The 21,819-nt window shown below is 37.8% G+C and overlaps 1 protein-coding gene across 5 annotated transcripts in view; it reads left to right on the forward strand.

Moving 5' to 3' along the window:
- The window catches only part of TCN2 (transcobalamin 2), a 2,080,282-nt gene that overhangs the window by 1,417,817 nt on the left and 640,646 nt on the right, over positions 1-21,819 (forward strand). For all 5 annotated transcript variants that reach the window (XM_044068453.1, XM_044068452.1, XM_044068454.1 and 2 more), the window contains one exon: positions 10,258-10,412. In XM_044068453.1, the coding sequence (XP_043924388.1) occupies positions 10,258-10,412 (155 nt within the window). The remainder of the gene's footprint in view (positions 1-10,257; positions 10,413-21,819) is intronic.

Raw genomic sequence — 21,819 nt, forward strand, 5'->3', positions numbered from 1 at the left:
TTAGCTACATTGAAATGCTGATTTGACACAATTAAAGTGATCAGAGAAAATACAAAAATTGGTCTTTCAAATGGCAGCAACATGTTCTGAAATTCATTGCATTGTGAAAAGGTCCTTGTGGTCATAGCTACCACCAGTGGTGTTTTTCTGAACCTCTGGATAATGTCTCACTAGAAGGTGTTGGGTTCGATCCTCAGATAGGATCATTGGCCAGGCTTAAAATGACCAACAAGTCATGTTAGCTTTATTCAGATCTATGAACCATAGTGTTAGCTACGCAGGAAACTGCTGATTTGCACTAGCGGTAATTAAAAGTGATTCAGAGACACGCAAATTAGCCAAAAATGAGGTCTTTCAGAATGGCAGCCAACATGTCTCTGAAATTCATTGCATTGTGCAAATAGGTCCTTGTGGTCATAGCTCTTACCACCAGTGGTGTTTTTTTTCTGAACCTCTGGGATAATGTCCCACTAGAATGTGTGTGCCTTTTTTGAGATGGTATATCATCTGTGACTCCTGGAAACTGGTTGCAGGAAGGAAGGCACCAAATGCAAAATGTAAGAACAAGCAGTTTAATCCAAAACTGCGTGTTCTTACGTTTTGTGTTTGGTGCCTTCCTTCCTGCAACCAGTTTTCAGTTTTGTGTTCTTTCATCGCTTGTGTCTTTTACCTGTGACTCCTGGGGTCGTTGTATGACTTCTGGAGCATACTTGTTGCAACTCAGAGATATACTGACTTAATCTTGGAACATAAGTTACTTGGCAGGAACCTGCTGAAAAGAATGTTTGGTGACTCTATTGCTATGAATACCAATACTGGTTGCCTGAAAAAACCTAGTTTATATGTTCCACCGGTTAATCCAGTTATTGAAACTTTCATTAAGACTTGTGAGGATCACCTAAGACAATTTAAAGACTGTGGCTAGACAATTTAACCACAGATGAGAGAACAGCTTTGAGAAATCTATGTGATAATACTGCAATAGTAATACAACCAGTGGATAAGGGTGGGGCCATAGTCCTGATGGCAACTATTTTTTATGTTAATAAAATCAAACATATGCTTGATCATGATGTTACTTATAAGTGGGTCATTTTGACAGAAGTGAAAAATGTCATTACACATGTTAACAGTGTTCTTGCAGAATTGAGAATGAGCAACATTTTAGATGATGACATTCTTAACTTTGTTACTGTTGAGCATCCAATAATACAGATTTTTAAAGTGCTACTCAAAATACATAAAGATTTATGTGACCCACCCCTGAGACCCTTTGTTTTGGGCAGGAGGTGGATCACTGAGCACTGTTCCATTTGGGTAGAATCTAAACTAAAGTTGGTTGTTTCTACTGTTCCTGATGTGTGAAAAGATAGTGCACATGTTTTAACTGTGCTGTATTAATTTTTGTATGGTAAAAGTTTTAATAGTCATGTTTTATTAGTTACTCTTGATGTGAAGAATTTATTTACAGTCATACCCAATAGATATGACCTTCAAGCAGTTAAGAAGTTTTTAAGATTAAGTAATTATTTTGATTAGAAGACAACTCTACAAATTCTAGGTTTATTAGAGGTGGTATTATAGCAATAACCCATGTCTGGGTGTGGGTAATGCGGGTTTTAATCACGGTTGGCGTGGCTTGGTCCCAGCCAAACAAAGACAACCGTGGTTAACAAGTGGTTATTTATTTAAGAAAAGAAACAATTACTTTTCTTAAATAATGGCATTGTATAATGCCTCTTTGCTGCCCTTCCGCAGCTGTCTGGCATCGGCAGTTCTGATGTACTGCACATGCCTACACAGTACATCAGAGTTGTGGCCAAAGCAACGGAGAAAGCAAGATCTCTGTTGCTTTTTACTGTTTAACATATGACAACTTTTAAAATAAGCAACGGAGATCTGCTTATTTGCTGTCTCGCTATGTTAAACCCATTTAAATATAGTGAGACTGAAAAAGCAATGGAGAAAGCAAGATCTCCGTTGCTTTTTATCGCCATGTTAAAGGAGTTTAACATAGCGAGATAGTTTAAAAAGCAACGGATATCTCCGTTGTTTTTTAACCTGTGTCATATGTTAAACTCTTTTAACATATAGACTTTAAAGACTTATACTAATGGAAAAGTCTGGGCCGGACCTTTTCCATTAGTATAAGTCGATTTATTAATGTGCACGCACAATCAGCGTGCATGTTTTGGAATATTAATAGGGGGTCATGGTATAATAGAGAATAATGTTTTCATGTTTGAACAACAACATTATTGGCAACAATGGGGGGGTGGCTATGGGCACCCCCTATGCCAGTTTGTTTGCAAATGTGGTGCTTGCCCAGTGGGAGGAAGATGTTATGTTTCAGACTGAGCATGAGTGGAAACAATCTCTTATTTTTTATTTACGTTTTGTAAATGATGTCTTTTTATTGTGGACAGGTACAATAGAAGTGTTAAAGGATTTTGTCTCCTATCTGGAATCCACCACTAGTTTTTTTAAGATTTTCTTAACAGTTTTCTTATACTGAAATTGATTTTTTAGACATTAAAATTTAATGTGATTTAGACAATCACTTCAAAACCAGTGTTTTTTGAAAGCCATGCTGGAAGAACGGCACATTAGCCAAAGAGACAGTGGATTTGTCTTCCAAAATATTATAAAAGGACAGGCCCTTAGGATGTCGAGATTGTGTACAAATGTTGAGACATTATTTGATGAGATGGGTAATTTTGCCTCTAGATTTACCTCTAGAGGTTGTAGTCATAAGGAAGTGGATAAGGGGATGCATAACCCTGTGCAGTTAAGAAGGACCACACCTGCACCTTGGTTCTCGTCTGAAGGAGTAGAGAATAGATTGGTGTGCATTAACAACAAAAATAAAAATAAGAACAGAAGAAATAAAATGAGTGGAACCAAAGATGCGAGTAGGGTGAAATTGTATTTTAAATGTAGTGATGTTAGGCAGATATGTGATATGATATGATATGGGGTAACTGGAGAATTTTGCAATCTGATGATACCCTTAGGGGGATAGTGGGAGATGCCCCTAATTTTGTATTCAAAAGTAATAAAAATTTAAAGCAGGTCTTGTGTGATAGGGGCAGAAGAATAATGGATCATGCTAGGAGGGTAGGAAACTATCTCTGTCAACGATGTAAAGCATGTAAATATATTTGTCAAGCTCTTGATTTTGTTCATCCTACCAGAAAAAGAGTGTATACACCTAAATTGCTAGCCAATTGTAACTCTCAAAATGTTATATATCTGGCTAGGTGCATGTGATGCACATCATTCTATGTAGGCAAGACTAATTGCAGATTTAAGGATAGAATTCTGAGAAATTTATCTGCCATACATCCACATGATATGCATAATGCCTTATTTCAGCATGTCAATAAATGTCAGGGACATTATTTTAATTTTATGGTACTACAATTGGTTAAAGGTAACCCGGGGGGGGGGGGGCTGATAATCATTAGTTTCACTGAATACTGTGAAACACAATGGATAATAGACCTAGGGGCTGATAGAAGCCCAGGTCTTAATAGAGTAGTGCCTTTAAAACCTGCTCTTAAGAGGCATAGACCTTTGACTTGATTGTTCCTGTTTGATGATTGTTTTTCGGCTGTTTTAAATACTGTGTTAGTATTTAAATACTGTGTTAGTATTACTATACTATTGTCTGATAAAGGGTTTTTAACCTGAAAGCGCTAATAATTATATTAAAGACTTTTGTATTTTTAGCCTGGTGGTGTGTGAAGTTTCTCTTTGTTTGACTTGTTTTTAACTGCTACAGACCTTTGGTTGCCTTAGTATTTGTATTTTCACTTTACCATGTTTTAGTAATTGGCAACTCTCTCCTGACTACTTTAATTTAACACACCTTGCTTTCTTTTTCCAACAGTTGAATAAAAACTAATATTCCTCTTTTTTCTACTTACGTTGTCCTACACTATGCTATACCCACTCATATACGCTTGCCTGGCATCCCTCCAGTTTCTTTATCTTCTCTCACTACATTTACACTATTCTTTTTAATAATAATAAAAAAAAAAACAACAAGCAACTTTAATCAGGTCAGACCCGGTCTGTTCACCCTCAATATGCTCGGGCTCACTCTGCTCCCCTACCCTACCCTCAATTCTCACCCACCCCCACTACTCCTACATTTATACCTCTCAAAACTCCTCCCACTATCACTGTGACCTGTCAAAGCAATCCCTACACTATTGAGCAGTAACAGACTTACTCATACATATACTAAATCTCCAATCATCCTAACCTCTTCCAACTAACCTTTCAATGCATCAAATACTAAGTTAGACTACACACTTGCAGGCAACTTGATTTTATATATATATATATATATATATATATATATATATATATATATTCACTACATCTCTGCAACTTCATACACCATAACTCTTCTTGTTGCTATTTCCCATCATTTCCATCTCTATTTATAACTAAGTTTAATAAGCCTCTACCCAGGTTGCAGCTAAAGAGTACTATGTCCTCAATACCTCATACACTCATGTTCATGTTTTCCCATGCTCTATACTTTATCCTTCTTCAACTAACATCTTATCAGTAATCTGCTGTTAACCCTTCTGTTTCTTCTATAACATCAATTATGCTCATTTTAAAAATTCAAAAAGTTACTCAAATATATCCTCAAGTCTATTTCACACATCCAAACTAACATGTACAAAAATCAAACTCCAATCTTGTCATTCAAAATTTACTAAATCTCAATTTTACTTAATTAAATCCCCTCCTCTACAGTAAATATTTCCTACCTATTTCTCTTTCATCTCCCTTGCTGGTGATGCTCATCCTAACCCAGGCCCCTCCATTACCCCAACTACATCCTTTAGCCTATTAAACGCATCCCTAAATAAGAATCTAATATTATTTAACCTTAATTTTCACAGCATCTGCAATAAAATCTTAGACTTTTATGCCTGGATAGCACTACATACTCCCAACTTCTTAGCTGCCACAGAAACTTGAAATAACAGAAACTGAAGTGTTACCTTCAGGATATTATATGATTAGACTAAATAGATTATACAAGAAAGTGGGTGATATTGCATTATTCCACACTAGTCACTTCACTGTAACCAAATACTCAAGTCGTATCTCCAGATTTGATAATGCAGAACTTTTCATTACCACTTTAAAAATGAACACTTCCAAAATCCTATGTATTGTACTTATCGACATTCCTCAGGGGTATAACATCCCTATCATACATTGGATCACAACTAACATCTCCTGTGAAATCATCATTCTAGATGATGTTAACATAAACTGGTTAAATCTTACCTCAGTCTCTCCTGCTTACTGTATTAACCTCTATAACTTTACATAAGTCATACAACCCCCCACAAGGTTCAACAAAAACTACAACCAAGGATCCATTGTCGACTGGATCTTAGTATCAGATCCTAGTAAATTCACGCAAACTGGTACTCTCCCAACACACTAACTGAACACCTATCCTCATACACCACCATAATATCTAAACATATCCCCAACAAACACTTCTACAAGACAATCTGTAATTTATCTAAATTTAATTTAGAATCTTTATATATATATATATATATATATATATATATATATATATATATATATATATATACACATATATATGTATGTATATACTAAAATCTGTTAACTGGGTTTACCTAAGAACCCTTCCATTAGATGACTTTGTTAATTACTTCAGTACCACCTAAAAATAAAGCATGGAATGAATGGCAAAAAATAACACCCTGGACAACATATTACATTATTGACGACTCCATAATAAAGTTAAAAACCTTATTACAACAGATAAAAAACAATTGTATACCTACCAGCAATCAAATTACTCTCAAAACCCCCAAAAATTCTGGTCAACAATCAACTCATTTCTTAAATGAGGCACAAAACAAAATCCTAGCCCCTTCTCAGATAAAGAGGTTGGCATTTTGTACAGAAGATTTGTCTCACATCATTGACAGCATATCTCATCTAGAGCAATTTTCTGCCAATAACACACTTTCATTAAATAATGCTACTTTTGATGTCAAACAATACTCTCCTGCTTCTACTCTTACTTTTCCACTTCACCCAGTTCCTACCAACTACATAAAAAACTGCCTGAAAAACTCCCAACATTGCACTAATTCAGCTGATAATCTCTCAGCCAAGTACCATAAGCTTGCCGCTGAAGCCATTGCCTACCCAGTCAGTATTATTATCAACAGGTCAGTTAGTGAATCTCATGTCCCAAACATCTAAAAAGAGTCCTACATTATCCCACTACACAAAGAGGTAATAGCTCTAATTTGTCTAAAACCCTATTGCTGTCATCACCTTTGTCTAAAATACTGGAAAAATTTATCCACACACAATTCATTAATTATCTTCTGCACAACAACCTCCCTTCTCCCACCCAGTATGGTTTCAGACTTAATCACAGCACAACAACTGCCCTAATATCATTCATGGATACCTTAAATCATGCTAGAGACTCTGGTCAACTTGCATCCACAATATTTTTAGACCTCTTAAAAGCTTTCAACACTGTTTTACATAATACATTATTACTCTAACATTCCTTACTTGGTCTCACACCCATCTCCCTTGCATGATTTGCAAGCTATCTCTAAGGCAGACAACAGCCAGTAAAATGGCAAGGCTCACTTTTTCCCTTCCTACCGGTTACTACAGGAGTACCCCAGGGCTCCATCTTTGGCCTTTTCTTGTTTAACATCCTCATAAACAACCAACATTCATCTACCCTCCAGGCCTCTTTAATCCAGAATGCCGATGATTCAGCTATTATCTGCACTGCTAATAACTTACCTGAATTTCAAAACATTAATCCAGAAGCTTTCTCATCTATTGAACTCTGTCTTTATAACTCTCAACTGTTTCTCAATCCTAGCAAAACTAAAGTCCTACTCTTTGTCCCAAAAACCTGCAAGAATGTAAAACAAGTTTCAACATCCATTACCTAAATAACACACTGATTGAAACTGTTACATACGGCAAGCTGCTAGGAGTAATTATTGATTCTTCTTCTTCTTCTTTCGGCTTTTTCCCAGTTAGGGGTAACCACAGTGGATCACCTGTCCACTCATGATTGGCAGTGGAGTTTTACAGTGTCGAGTTGCCAGCCTGACGCCCAACCTTCCACAGAAGGCACACACACACTCATGCCTCGGGCCACTTTAGAGTTTGCAAATCCACCTACAGCATGTCTTTGGGATGTGGGAGGAAACCGGAGCACCCGGAGAAAACCCACGTGACCACAGGGAGGACATGCAGACTCCACACAGAAGGCACCCCAGCTAAGGATCGAACAAGAGAACCTCTTGCTGTGAGGTGGCAACGCTAACAGCTGCACCACCGTGGCCACCCAGGAGTAATTATTGATAATAACCTAAAATTTGGCATCCATATACAAAATAGCATAAAATACTCATCAGAAATTAGGTATGCTCTACAGACATTAACCTTTTCTTAACCAGTCTACTAAAATCACTCTTGCTTATTACCTTCCCTCTTGTATGGTGCCAGTATCTTTACTAATCTTCAGACCTCTCTCTTAAAACTTGAAACTTGCTATAATAAAATTGCAAAATTTGCCACAAACTCTTCATATTCATTGCATCACTGCATTACACTTCAATCATTAAAATGGCTGGAGCTCCCACAATGACTCACTTTCTTACAACATTATCTATAAACCTACTACCTGTCCTGCACTAACATCTATTCTTTCTCTCTACCCCTCTAATAGATCCAAAGACCAACAACTTCTTTCTGTACACAAGCCCAGTAAAACCATTGGAAAATCTCTGTATTCATATTCCACTGCCAAAGCTTGGAACAAACTTCCCACAAACATTAGATCAAACATAAACTTCCTCTCATTTAAAATCACTCTAAAGGAATACTTAAGCAAAGCATGGATCTGTTCCTGCTCTAACCCTACTTGACACTATATCCTTTTTCAAAGTACCCCAAACTACCATTTCACAATATCTAATTCTCCTTCCCTTTCTCCCTCTTCTTCCTTTTCCAGCATTTAGTTCTCTATTTACCATCTGTAACAGGCCTAAGCTTCTCTTTGTAATCTCCTTAATACCCCAACTACTTTCTTTTCTCACTCTAACTCCTTCCTCTATGCTTTTACATTTTCTCATTCCTAAGCCACTTAACCCACTTCCTCTCTTTCCCTTTCTCATTCGGTACCGTTTTTCTTCTCTTGTATTTCACTGATTGTCATTGCTATCAACATATAATTAGTGTAATATAGTACAATACTCCTTCTATAATAATGTACTATATTTATTGTAATAGTTTATACTTGTAACTTAATATTATTATTTTGTTCTCACGTTTTATTTTATACTATTTTATTGTCTTTATTGTCTTAACTTCTGTATTAGTTAGTAATTCTTTGTATTTTAGATTTTTTCCCCAGGCCTGTGCTGAAAATGGGTTTCCCTGGACCCAGTCAGACTTTCTTGGTAATCAAATGTCAAACAAATAAATAAATAAATTGAAAATTTAAAAAAAAAACTCGTGCTGTTCCAGTGGTCCTCATAACCATTACTTTGCACCCTTGTTTCATGACTGAAAGATTATTTTAAATTCAGTTTTGTTAAAAAAATACTACATTAAATTTCATATTAATTAGCTCCAACACCTGATTTCCTCAAAGTGAACTGAATGCTGTTTGCAGTCAAATATGTGCTTGTAACAAACTTTTGTTGAATGGGCTAGCAAGTTCAGTGATTACAAGTTTTGTGGGGAGGAGAGACAGAAACTTCACCGTTTACATCCTGACAAGTGTTGTCACCTGAGTTCATGAGACAATCTTTGCTCCCATACTGCCCTTCATCATAGCTTAGGAAGTTTTTCACTCTGAATGAGAGCTGCTAGATTGAAAGCAAAGTGTTATGAGGTAGAATAAAAAAAATGTACAGATTTTTTCTGCTCTTTATACTCCCTGCATCATGCCACCTGAGCCAGTGTGTAGATTCCATCTGCCATTAAACTTCCCTCCAGCCCATTCATTTTCACCCGGGAAGCCCAGTCAGCCCGTTTGTTTCTCCCACTGGCAAGAGCTTGGTGTTAGGGAACAGGCCAACTTGCTTGTCCTTCAGGGCGACTTGCCCTCCACTTGTGGAGCACACCACCTCCTCCTTTATCCCTCTGCACCATGGATCGAGCAGTCTAACTGCCTTTCATTTTTGATAATGTAATTTGTTTTCTAATATCTAATTCGAGATTAGTTTCTCTTCTAGTAGTTGCACTTTATAACACTGCTAGTTCATTATTTTTTATCTTGTTTAATTACTTGGCTATGAACATGGGATGTGCACTGCTGTGGGTGTTATATACTGCTGTTTATTTGATGCATCTGTTGCACTGATAAATGGTAATAATAGGAATAATTAAATGCTCTGGGGTACCATTTACTACAGCTCCGAACATGATACTCACTTCATTTTGATTTGACTGTGAGATATGCTATATTTTAAATACTCTTGTCGCCTGGCCTCAAGAGGTTTATATCTGCTTACTGAGTCACTTAATAAATAAGTAAATTAATAGAAAACTAGAGTTTTAAATTCTGAAAGACACACACACACAGTGTTTTCTGGTTACCACGTTTAAACTAGGGATCCACAGTATCTGTAAGTGTCACTAGTCGCAGAACCTCTGTTTAATAGCAGTACCACTGGGATTGTCCATTGCAAGTGCTTTCAGCAGATGATGACCTCCTCGTATAGTTGGTTATGAGAAACCTATGTTAGAGTGACAAAAGTATTTTGCACTTCCAACATCATGATCTGACTTTTTCTCAAGAGCATATCCATTCATGCTGCCAGGTGTTACTCAAGTACTTTAATGTGAGCTTCTTTATTTAATGTTGAAAAGAAGAAGAGGAGGAAATTGTATTATTTTTTTTTACTTTTATTTTATACATTTATTAGCCAGGTATGCTCACTGGATTCAGGTGTTCCTTTTCAGAAGCAATTTGGGCATACTATTTGGGTAAGTGATTTACTCAGAGACTCACAATAGGCAAACTATATGGAAGGAATCAAACCCTGTAGCCTTGGCTGTAGGAAGCAGCTCTTTAATGGATCAAAGCTTTATCCTCTATGCTAACTGATAGACAAGAAGTTGTTTTCTTTTTTCTTATTTTCTAAGCCATTTAAATTTATGGAGAGTCATTTGTCTGTTTACTGACAGGACTGGACCAGAGTATCAAAAAGAGCCAGTCACTGGCCTGCTTGCCTTACACATCTTAGCACTGCAAGCTTCATGTGAAAATCTGGACAACCAAACTGGAAAGCAACTGATTACACAGCTAAAGCGGGCACTGCACAGTGAGAAGGAACACATTGGTAAGTTATATATTTTTTAAACTTATCTGATTGGAGGGGGATGTATAATGGTAAAGACTCATTAAAAGGCAGGCTACATAGACTTATTGTCTCCTGCCATGTTACTATATGTAGGGATTCACTTTCATTGCGGAATGGAATATTGCAATAATAATTTACTTCATATATGCTAGGCACAAGCTTATTGTATTCATCTGCTGTCAAACTAATGTAATGATTTTATTTTGTTGCAGAATGGCAGCCCTCCATCCATACCCCCCTTTTCCCATTTTTGCACACTGATAGGGGTGTCACAACAGTGACCATCATCTAGAGCTAGTGTTTACAACACTGAGTTGCTTGTCAAGCTGTGAATATTAGATTAATAATTTACCTTATGTATGCTAAGTAATTTTTAAATTATGACTGCAGCACTTGTGATTCTGTATCACAATGAAAAGAGCCTGCATTTTGCCATAGTTCTGAGGCTGCTGATAGTACTTATATTATTAAGACTGTTCATGTTACAGTAACCCTTTGAATCTTATTTATTCCTTTTTGCTTGCTGCATTTTGATGTTAAGAACTGAATTTTCATAGTTATCGTGCCTAGAATAGTCAATTGCTTGCTATATGGATGCCAAGTATTACTGTATATTACAAATAACCCAACTGGACTGCCTTTTGTATAATCCAGCTTTGCTGGCCTCCAGAGTGACCATTTTTTCCTTATATGGCAAGCAGTTTTCTAACATGATCATTACTAAGTGCCTCCCTTTTCACCAAGTCTGGGAAAAATTAACTTGTCATTCCTGTAACTGTCAGCAATGCAGACACTGGAGAAGTCCGACATATCCATCATGCTGAGGTTGTTAATATGTTCTGTTATGTCACTTAATAATGCTCTTGGAGCACATATATACTGTGGTGTTGCCACATGCTTCCTAATGTGTTCACCACAGTTGTGTTTGCTGACTCCCCTGCAGATATAAAAAGGTGTAAAAGGCCTGACTGTTCATTTTCTTTGACTCCACTGAAGAGACCCCATGTCTTGCCTCGAGACAAACTTTGCATATACAGTACAAGTTAACCATCACTGCTCTGGCTGATTTAAGTATAAAGTCATTGGTATCACTTGCTATGTCTAGCTTAACTCATTGTGCTCCTTTCTTTGTGTATGACAGGCTTCTGAACTTAACAATTTGGTATAATGCTTGATGATCTTTGATGTTTTAAATTGTTACATTAAAATTTAAAATAGTTCTCCATACAGTGGCTTCAGTTTCTTTGCTAGTTCTTTCATTCCTTTTTATGAATGAAGCTTTGACTTTTCCTTCCCACACATCCTGTACTTTTTATATTCCTGAATTTGTACTCTGTCGTCATTACTAATGTCATGTTATATAATTAACATACCCATAGGTAAAGATTGAACTTCATTTCCATTTTAAAATTTGAAAATGTTTTTTCACTCCATTTTTCTGGCTTGACATGGTTATGTCATAAAAGAGAACAGTAGCTTTGGGCTTTAACTAGTGTGTGTAGATTATCAGGAGATACTTGCCAGGCCTGACTTAACTTGTTTGTAGGACCCATAGCTGTACCAATGTGACATAACACTTTGTTGCTTCCAGCGAACATGAGCATTATATAGCAGGCACTGTCACACAGTATAACGGGACCCCCCCCCCCCATATAAGGTGCTATACTTAAGTTCTGCACAGTAAAACATATTAAATATCCACTAGAAAATATTTAGTTAATATTCTTTGGTCAGTATTTTATTATATATATATATATATATATATATATATATATATATATATATATATGTGTGTGTGCATGTTATATATATGTTTAAGTCGGATATAACATTGATCCACATGGACTATTTTCTGGTTCATCCCAGGTTTGTAATAGAAACTGTTTACGGTTTACTTTTTATTTACCAGGTTCGTCCCATTAGGCATAGCCTATTTTCAGTGGAAATCCAAGGTAGTATTTATATTGACTTAGAATTTTTTCATTTTCTTCCCAGTCTTAGCAATGCATACACTCATTGAGGTGCAAGGGAGAGAGGGGGACATGAAATTGGCTGATAGTATAGAGCATTCCCTCACTTATACAAGGGGCATTACTTCTAAGCAGTTCTGCCCTTACCCCTGCAACACAAACGGTGGTCTCTCCAATCTCCACCAAGGGAGATAACAGCATCCTGTATGTGCCTTCAGGTGCACACAAACACTTCCTGCCCCCCCCCCCCCCAATGAACAAACAAGCAGGTGATATTCTTTTAACTCTTCCCCTACCCTGCCTTGTCCTTTCAGTGCTTGGGCCAGTAATTGAACCACAGTCACCTGGGTCACTGTCAGGATTCCAGTTCTTTAGGCCACAGAGTCAAGCCTACAACCAAATTAATATGTCATGACATTCAGCTACTATAAGTTGCATTTTGCTAGTGATTTTTTCTTTTCTTTTCTTTTAATCTGTTTTGTTAAACAGGTAAGCTTACTGGATAAAATATCCATTTTCAGAGTCCACACAGGAGCAGTGTCCGGTTAGGTGACTTGCTCAGAGTCATACAGTTGGCCAGTGGAGGTGGTAGGACCAAAACCCTGTACACTGGCACAGAAAGCAGCTCATTAACAGCTCAGACCTTTAGTCCTTTGTGATTCCTGCCAGACCTAGTTCTAACAGAGCACTGCTAAAATATCTAATTCCAAAGTACCAACTGCAGAAAGACCAGTCTAAAGCTCAAGTGTTGAAAGTGTGAAAGCATATATGGCCAAAGTGTAAACTATTGTTAGTATGTATAACGTACTGAAATACTAGATGTCATTAACATTAGTTTGTTACCTTGCAAAACTGTAAAACTTGACAATATGAAGTTGTAATATTTGTCAACGTGTCTTCCCTTGGTTAGCTATAAACTTGGAAAGGTTTAATCTCATCAAGCATACTTCCCTGAATAGAAACTCATCAGCCATTGTTTTCAGCTAAAAATCACTGCCAGTGCATTTTGTATTAGTGTGCCAGCAGTAATTATAGGTTTTTGGGATTTGTTTTTTTTTTTCTGATGTTCTGCATTTCTGAAGTTAGTATACACAAATAAAAAAGTGTGGCAGACAAGTCTGCCACATGGAAAGTGCAGACGGTCTTACCCCCATGCAAAAATGTTTGTTTTTTGTTTTGTTTTGTTTTCATCTGTTTCCTCAAATGGTGTGTTTTGCCATCTGAAGCTGCAACCAGTATGGACTCATCCTGATTTAGTAGAACCATCTCTGTCAATACAGAGGAATGTGATGATGTGAAAACCAAGAGTGACTCCATCTGTAACCTAAGCACCCAAAATGTTGAACATTACAAAACACTGTCAGTAAACAAAGGGACAGTGAAGAAGTTAATGCTGACTACGTATGCCATCCGTAAAGTATTTCAAATGTAAAGTACTATGGGGATGTGTGGGACAAAATAAAGTATTGCCACCATGTAGCTGTAAGAAAGTGAGCAAATGCATTGAACTGCACATGGTTCAAGCTGGTTACAGTATCAACATAGCAATACAAATACCACTAATAGAAATGGAACAAATAATGTGTAGGTATCAGTACATAAGCACAGTAAATATGTACAGAGACAGATACAGATGCCAACATGTTCAGCTGTGTTTATACGGAATGATAACACTAAGGTCACAACATGATAGTCATAGTAATGTAGATGAAAACAGTATACATGAATTGACAAAAGTTAGCACGTTGTTATGGTGCCAGCAAGTGGTACTTTATAGAATAAGAGAGACGTGTGAAAGAGAGTGGTTTTAAATGTAAGGATGTTTATTGGTTAGGTAATTTCCCAGTCACATCCTTGCATTTGCGTTTGTGAGTCAGTGCACAGAAATTATAAAAAATGCAGAGAATGTTAAGTGCTGAAGTTGACCAAGCACTGCTATACAAGCAGTGAAACTCAGAACACATAAAAAGAAAACCTACAAAAAATATATTTGTTTACAAAACTTGAAGACTACCCTTTGTTGTGCGAGCAACTCACATGAAATCCTGGAAAACTCAAGAATGAAATGTGTACAAAGATGCCATCATAGTAGTGGGTGCAACAGCAATTACTGATGGCACATTTCATGTCTTAACTGCTGAGCAGTAGCTAAATACTGCTTGTTATAGCTATTTTTGCTATTTGATTTAAAAGCCTATATATTCAAAACAATTCTGCATTTATTCATGAAACTTTTAGGAAATGTTAATATTCTTTAACTTCTAGCATCACGAATTGTAATTAAACAAAAAAAAAATAGCATCAGTTTCTGTGCCTCAACATATACAAAGAATGAAAGGAACAAAGGAACACTCCCATACAGAAACAATCCTTTTAGGTTTGAAATCATTCCAATCCGTCAGATTTGTTTTTCGTAACTTTTTATTTTAGTTTGAAGAGGATTAAAAGCTACACATTTGTGGTCAGCTGACCATTTTGTAAGTTTCACTCTGTTGATTTACAAAGACTATTTAAGCCTGAATTTCACCCTAACTAGAACTGAGAATCTTTCTGTACTGCTTCAAGATTTTCTTGTGAAATTTTCCATATAAGACCCCTCTGATAGCTCCACTTACATTTGGTTTTGTACAGCCCAATAGCTTTTACAAAAATAGACAAGAAAATCTGAAATATAGGCATGCTTGTCACAGCATTTAAAATATGTTTATTTTGCTGCTGTATATAAAATGACAAAAAAAATTCAACTCTTGCCTAGAAAAGAATATTGTTTGTTTCAACTTTCGTAAGAACATACTGTGAATATGATTGTGATACATACTGAGTTTGTCAACTTGAAAATAATGAAAATTTATATTTTTGTGAAACAAATGGCAAAATCAGAGCATCCAAATGCTTGCATAAGACTACAGGTGGGACTTAGCAGTAAAGGGCAATTTCTCTGTAACCATACAAAGTGTTATACCATTTTTTTAGAGTAATATCTCATGACCCTCACCTACAAAATACACTTAGATGGTCATTCCACTGTAAAGATGCATCTTCTTGTACTGCAGTTTTTTTGGAATGGGGAGGTCATTAAGTTCAGTGAAAAAAAAAAATTCTGTATGCAAAAGTAGAAAATAGGATTTTTACTTGTGATGTAATGGCAACTCATTAAAGAAGTAGGCCATTCCTGTACTTGGCAAACTAAGCAGGAGTTCACCACAAAACCTACAGTAAAAAAATGAATATAATGCAAAATGTCAGACTGGCAGTAAAGGGTGTGAACTGAAGTCACAGAGTCCTGTCTATGTCTCTATCACACTTTGAAATTTCATTACAAAACTTTTAGCTAACAACAACAAGGTATTCATATTTAAGACTGCAATTCATACCTTATAGCTTCCATTGGTAGCATACCTCTTAATTTGTCTGACGTTTGTCCCTTCACTCACAGTGGATTTGGCTACACTGTTAATTGATTTTAAATTGTATATAAGGAAACTTAACCTGTGTATTTTATTGGGTAGTGGTGATAGAGACTCAACATTTACGAGTCCCTAGTACCTACAACCCACAAATCCACCCCACTCTTTTACTGTTTGATAGAATTTGTGAGATGAATTTCAGAGCTTTAAGTAATTTGCCACAGAAGCAGAGTAATGGAATGAATCTAACTAAAGAACAAAGGGATGCTTTGATGAATTTTAAACATCTTCCAGTTCACCTGATGAAACCAGATAAAGGGGGAGGGCTGGTCTTGATGGACTCAGAGGACTACACTAAGCGAATGAATAAAGTACTTGACGGGGAAGCAAACATTAGTGTAAGCTTAAATGAAGTCAATATAGCCTACAATAGAATAAGAACTTACCTTAATGACTTATTTATAGATTCATTAATTGATTTGAACACATTTAACTACTTAACTATGGCTTCTCCTAAATTGCCAGTTCTATTTGGGGTCCCTAAAATTCACAAAAATCAGGAAAACCCGCCCATGCATGCCTTGGCAGATGTTAGACAATCCATCACTTATCCTTGTGCGAAGGTCATAGACAATATACTGAAAAAATATGTCACATTGGAACTATAGATCTGTAAAGACTCGTGGTCCTTTTTAGACAACATTAATAATTTGAATTATAGAGGAGAATGTAATTTTTTGACAATGGATGTATGTGACCTATATACGGTTATACCCCAAGATATGGGGGTTGAATGGGTGATTGACCACATAGATCAAAAGGAGCTGAACAAAATGAGATGAGATTAGTGGAAGAATTATTGGGGATTGTGCTAGCAAATAACTATATTATGTTTGATAACAAATTTTATTTACAAAAAACTGGTGTGGCGATGGGGTCTCCCTGCAGAGCAAGCTTTGCGAACCTAGTGATGGCTCACTGGGAACACAGAGCTATTTTGGATATTATTGAAGTTAAACAACATTTGTATTATTATACTCGCTTCTTGGATGACATATTTATGATCATCAAGGGAGACTCAATATTAGCTTAAGAGCTATTGAATAGATTAAATAACTCTACAACTTTTTTACGGTTCACTGGCCTATTCAACAGTGATATCATTAAATGTTTGGATGTCGAATTATCTAAAGACCGCACCTATCACAAGTATAGAGCACACATATATAGGAAAAAGACTTATTCTTTCTCCACTATACCAGCGCCCACCCATTTCACCAGAAAAAATCAGTGATGAAAAGGCATCTGGTACATGCAGCAAGGCTGACTACAGAACAGGACAAATTTGAAGAGGAATGTGAGGCATTGAAAGCAATGTTTCTCAAAAGGGGTTATCCTAGGGACCTACTAGAAGAACTTACAACTGAGATTAGCCACAAATGTGATATGGGTATTTTTAAACCTATTTTGGCGGATTCTCATAATCTAGGTGTTTCCACCACTCCCCGATTGGATAATGAGAATGCAGTAGAAGGGAGCTCTCTGATTTTAACAAAAGAAAATAGACTGGGCCCACACTATAACTTGAGCTTCGTTTTTAGTTTTAATGTAGAAGCCCAAGTTATTAAGAGCATATTGTTTAAAAACTGAGTACTTTTGACTAGTGATAGAGACATATCAAGAAAAATAGGTGAATACCCTATTATAACATTCAGGAGAGGGCAAAACTTGAAGTCCCTGACAGAGAATTATAAATTTGGAGTTAAAAAATTCCCAGGAACATACAAATGCGAAGCATGCAGACAATTCAAATACATGGACACTGGCATCAAATTCACAATAAGGGGTAGACATTATTACACTAGGGACAAATATAATTGTAACTCTTAAGTTGTTGGTCTACCTGGCTCAGTGTCATAGCTGCCCAGCATACTATGTCAGCAAGACCAACCGTAGATTGAGAGAAAGAGTTTACGAACGCACTTATTACATCAGTAAGGGTAAACAAGAAAGCCCTCTTGCTAGGCACTGTATGGAATTTCCAGATCATGCTTTTAAATTTTGAGCTATAGACTCTATTAAGACTGACCTTGGAGGGGGCCCCTGCTCTTTACTACTGGAAGAATTAGAGTTGTTGTGGCAACTTAGGTTGAATTCTCACCACCCACCATGCCTGAATGAGGCTTGCTCAATAGCATGTGTACTGAAACTAAACAATTTGCTGAGGTAAACCTAGTTTTATTATAGGAAAGCCTTGTGAGTTATAAGTTGAATTTCGCCCTATTTGTAGCATTTGTGGCGGAACTATGTTTGTATTGTCTCCCGATTGTGACATTATTTAACAATATTAATCTTTGAATCGTGAATGTGAATGAATTTTTAAAAAAAAATTTAGGTTATTGTGTTTGTCTACATGGATTAGGTTGCCATTGGTTAATGTATTTCGCTTATTTGAATGCTGAGTATTGCAGCTGTGTGTTATAGTTTTTACTTCCAGTTAGTTAATAACTTATTTCTTACATCATAGTATTATCTAATTTATTTTATAATATCAGGTTAGTTTAAATATGAATTTAAAATTAAATTATGATATCTATATGAAGTGAATATGATTGAGTTAATTGGGGAACAAGGTTAGGTTTTTCATGTATTTTATCTGATTGTTTATTACATTAGAATGAACATGTTTACTCTCAATATAAATTAATATACGTATATATTTTAACAATGCACAGATTTTAAGACTGCACTGTATTTTTTATTTTTTTTCAAGCATGTGCAATTAATCAATTAAGGGTGTGATTATTTAAGCATGGATGCATTGAACTTATTTTGTCTGAAGAAGTTTAGTCTATGCACTAAACGAAAAGCGCTTAACAAGTATCATTAAAGTTGATTTTGTACAGTATTTGCCTTTCTTTTTGTTGTTTAGCTATGCCAATATGGTTTTGGTGCTCAAAATAAATTTAATATAACAAAAGACAAGCCAAATGTCTGAAAAACTTGTAAACAGTAATAAAAATGGTTTTGGCGCAGTGGCAGAATGATTAAGAAGTTATGTACCTACCATAACGTTCCATGTTAGTTGTCTTCTCTCGCCTTATTTCTTGCTGGATGGGTTCGGACCCGATCCTCGGCTCTGACTCGGCACTTGCTAAGCTCGAGAGCTAATTTTACCAGCTCGAGGCAACCCTATATCCCATGATGCAAGGCGTGACTACCCAGATCTCGTTTGGTAGCTATAGAAATATGCCCATTATCTTCTTCCAACAGAAGGAGAAGAAAGTAACCAAATGTGTAAACACAACACAGGGGAACTAGTAAACTAGTGACCACTCACAACTGGAGTCCATAGGAAGAATAAACTTGTCCCCAGAGAAGAGTACAACTTCAAGGTCTGTCCAGGCTAGGGGGAAAGGAGGGAGGGAGAAGAAGAAGAGAAGACAACTAACATGGAACGTTATGGTAGGTACATAACTTCTTAATGTTAAGTTGTCAAACTCACCTTCATTCTTGCTGGATGGGACCGCGTCCCTAGCACCTCTATCCTGGGTGGCTCAATGGAACAGACTCTTGAGAACTGTGGAACCAAAACTAGCTCTGTCTCTGGAGGCCAGGTCCAATTTGTAATGTGAGACAAAGGTATGAGGCGTGGCCCAAGTGGCTGCTGCGCAAATGGTGTCAATAGGTAGCCTAGCCTGAAAGCCTGTAGATGTGGCTAGGCCTCTAGTAGAATGTACCTTAGGTTTAGAGGGCAATTCTTTGCCCCTAAGGAGATAAACATGGGAAATAGTGGAAGAGAGCCATTTCGATAAGGTCACCTGGAGACCGGAAGACCTTTTCTGTTTTCTGCATAAGAAAGAAAAAGCTGATCAGATTTTCTGAATTGTTTAGTTCTATCCAAGTAGTATCTGAGCTGGCGATGAACATCCAAATAATGCAGTTTCTGTTCTGCTCTGTCCGAATAATTCGGGAAAAATACTGGAAGATCAATAGACTGGTTAAGATTCGTCTGGGAAGCCACCTTGGGCAAAAAGGATGGATTTGTTCTTAGAGATACTCTATCCTTGTGGAAAACCAAGTAGGAGGTCGAACACAGAGAGCATGAAGTTCAGACACTCTCCTAGCTGAAGTAATAGCCACCAGAAAAATTGTCTTCCAAGAGAGAAATTTTAAAGAGCATGTAGCAGCCGGTTCAAGGGGAAGAATTAGGGATGTCAGCACCAAATTCAGGTCCCATTGCGGAGGAGGATCTTTAATTGGGGGCTTTAGTAGAAAGATACCCCTGAGAAAGGCTTTACAAAGCTTGTGAGACATTATGTTCTGGTCCGCTAAGCCAACATGAAAATTTGAGATTGCTGCCAGCTGGACTTTGACTGTCGAAGAAAAAGAACCCGACTGAAAAATCTCAGCTAAGAAGTCCAAAACTGATTGAACTGGGGCAGTAAAGAGGTCTATGTCCCTGGACTTTGCCCAGAAGGAAAAACGCTGCCACTTACTAGCATAAATCTTTCTTGTAGAGGACTTTAGTGAAGCTACTATGATATCCCGTACAGGATTAGAAATCATAGGAAGCCTGGCTAATGAAGGAAGTGGAGCAACCAAGCGGTGAGGTTGAGAGAGCGAATGGCCTGGTGCAGATGACCCGACTGGTGGGTCAAAAGATGTGGAACTGGGTCCAGACGCCAAGGCTGTACCAATAGATGGGGATGAAGGAACGGGAACCAAATTTGTCGAGGTCAGTAAGGAGCAATGAGAATCAACTTGGCTCTCAAAACGGTAGCTTTCTGAATGACTTGAGGTATCAAGGGGAATAGAGGAAAAGCATAAAGAAGTCCCCGGGGCCAAACCTGGGTTAGAGCATCTCTGGGGGGTTGGCCTGGGAGAGGAAAGAGGGAGAAGAAGTCTGGGCATTTGCTGTTTTGGGTTGTAGCAAAAAGGTCACAGCAAGGGAAGCCCCACTTCTGAAAAATCTCCTCCACTACTGATTGTTTGAGAGACCACTCGTGAGGCATGAGAATAGCTCTGCTCAGTCTGTCCGCAATGAAGTTGGATTTCCCGGGGATGTGCGTTGCTATCAGAAACTGATGAGAGGAGATTACCCACTGCCAAAGTCTGAGAGCTTCTCGACACAGTGGATAGGACTTGGTCCCGCCCTGTTTGTTGATGTACCATACTACGGACATGTTGTCCGTCTGAACTGCAATAGTTCCTAAAGGAAGAAAGTCGTTGAGGGCTTGCAACGTTAAAAGCACTGCTCTCATCTCTAGGACATTTATGTGCAGATGGTATTCGAAGGGTTGGCAAGTGCCATGGACCATCCTGCCCTGATAATGCCCCCCACCCGATCAGGAGGCATCCGATGTGACTGTGGCAACCGGGCCGGGGAACAAGCGGTCTGCCCTGGAGGACTTGAGGGGAAGAAATCCACCAGGTCAGGTGACTCTTGCAAGATTGTGTCACGATGATCTCGTGGCGCATGGGAAGCTGCTAGAAGGACCACTGGGTGAATAACATCCATTGCAGTAGCCGCATATGGAAGCGAGCCAAAGGAAGAAGTACGATGGCAGCCGCCATAAGTCCTAGCACCTTCAGGACAAACCTGGCCCTGATCTTTTTGCTGAGTAGGATGATCTGAACATATTTTTGGATGTCCAGAAGTCTTTGATCTGTGAGTCTTGCTGACATCCAGACAGTGTCTAGTTCTGTGCCTATAAAGGTAATAGACTGGCAAGGTGACAAGGAGGACTTTTCGAAGTTTATGGAAATTCCTAACTGGCTGCACATATGAAGAGTGTAGTCCCTGGCCTGGAGAAGTTGATGCCTGGTGGTGGCCGTGAGGAGCCAGTCGTCGCAACACCTGGAATCCTTGACATCTCAGGTGAGCCGTGACCGCTGCCATGCATTTGGTGAACACTCTGGGGGCTGTAGTGAGACCAAAGGGCAGGGCTCTGAATTGAAAATGACTGGTCCCCAGCAGCCGAAGAAACCTTCTGGAGCGCCTGTGAA

Source organism: Protopterus annectens, chromosome 4.part0 (genome assembly GCF_019279795.1).
Source record: "Protopterus annectens isolate FY-2018-M chromosome 4.part0, PAN1.0, whole genome shotgun sequence".
In the NCBI taxonomy this organism is placed as follows: Eukaryota; Metazoa; Chordata; order Ceratodontiformes; family Protopteridae; genus Protopterus; species Protopterus annectens.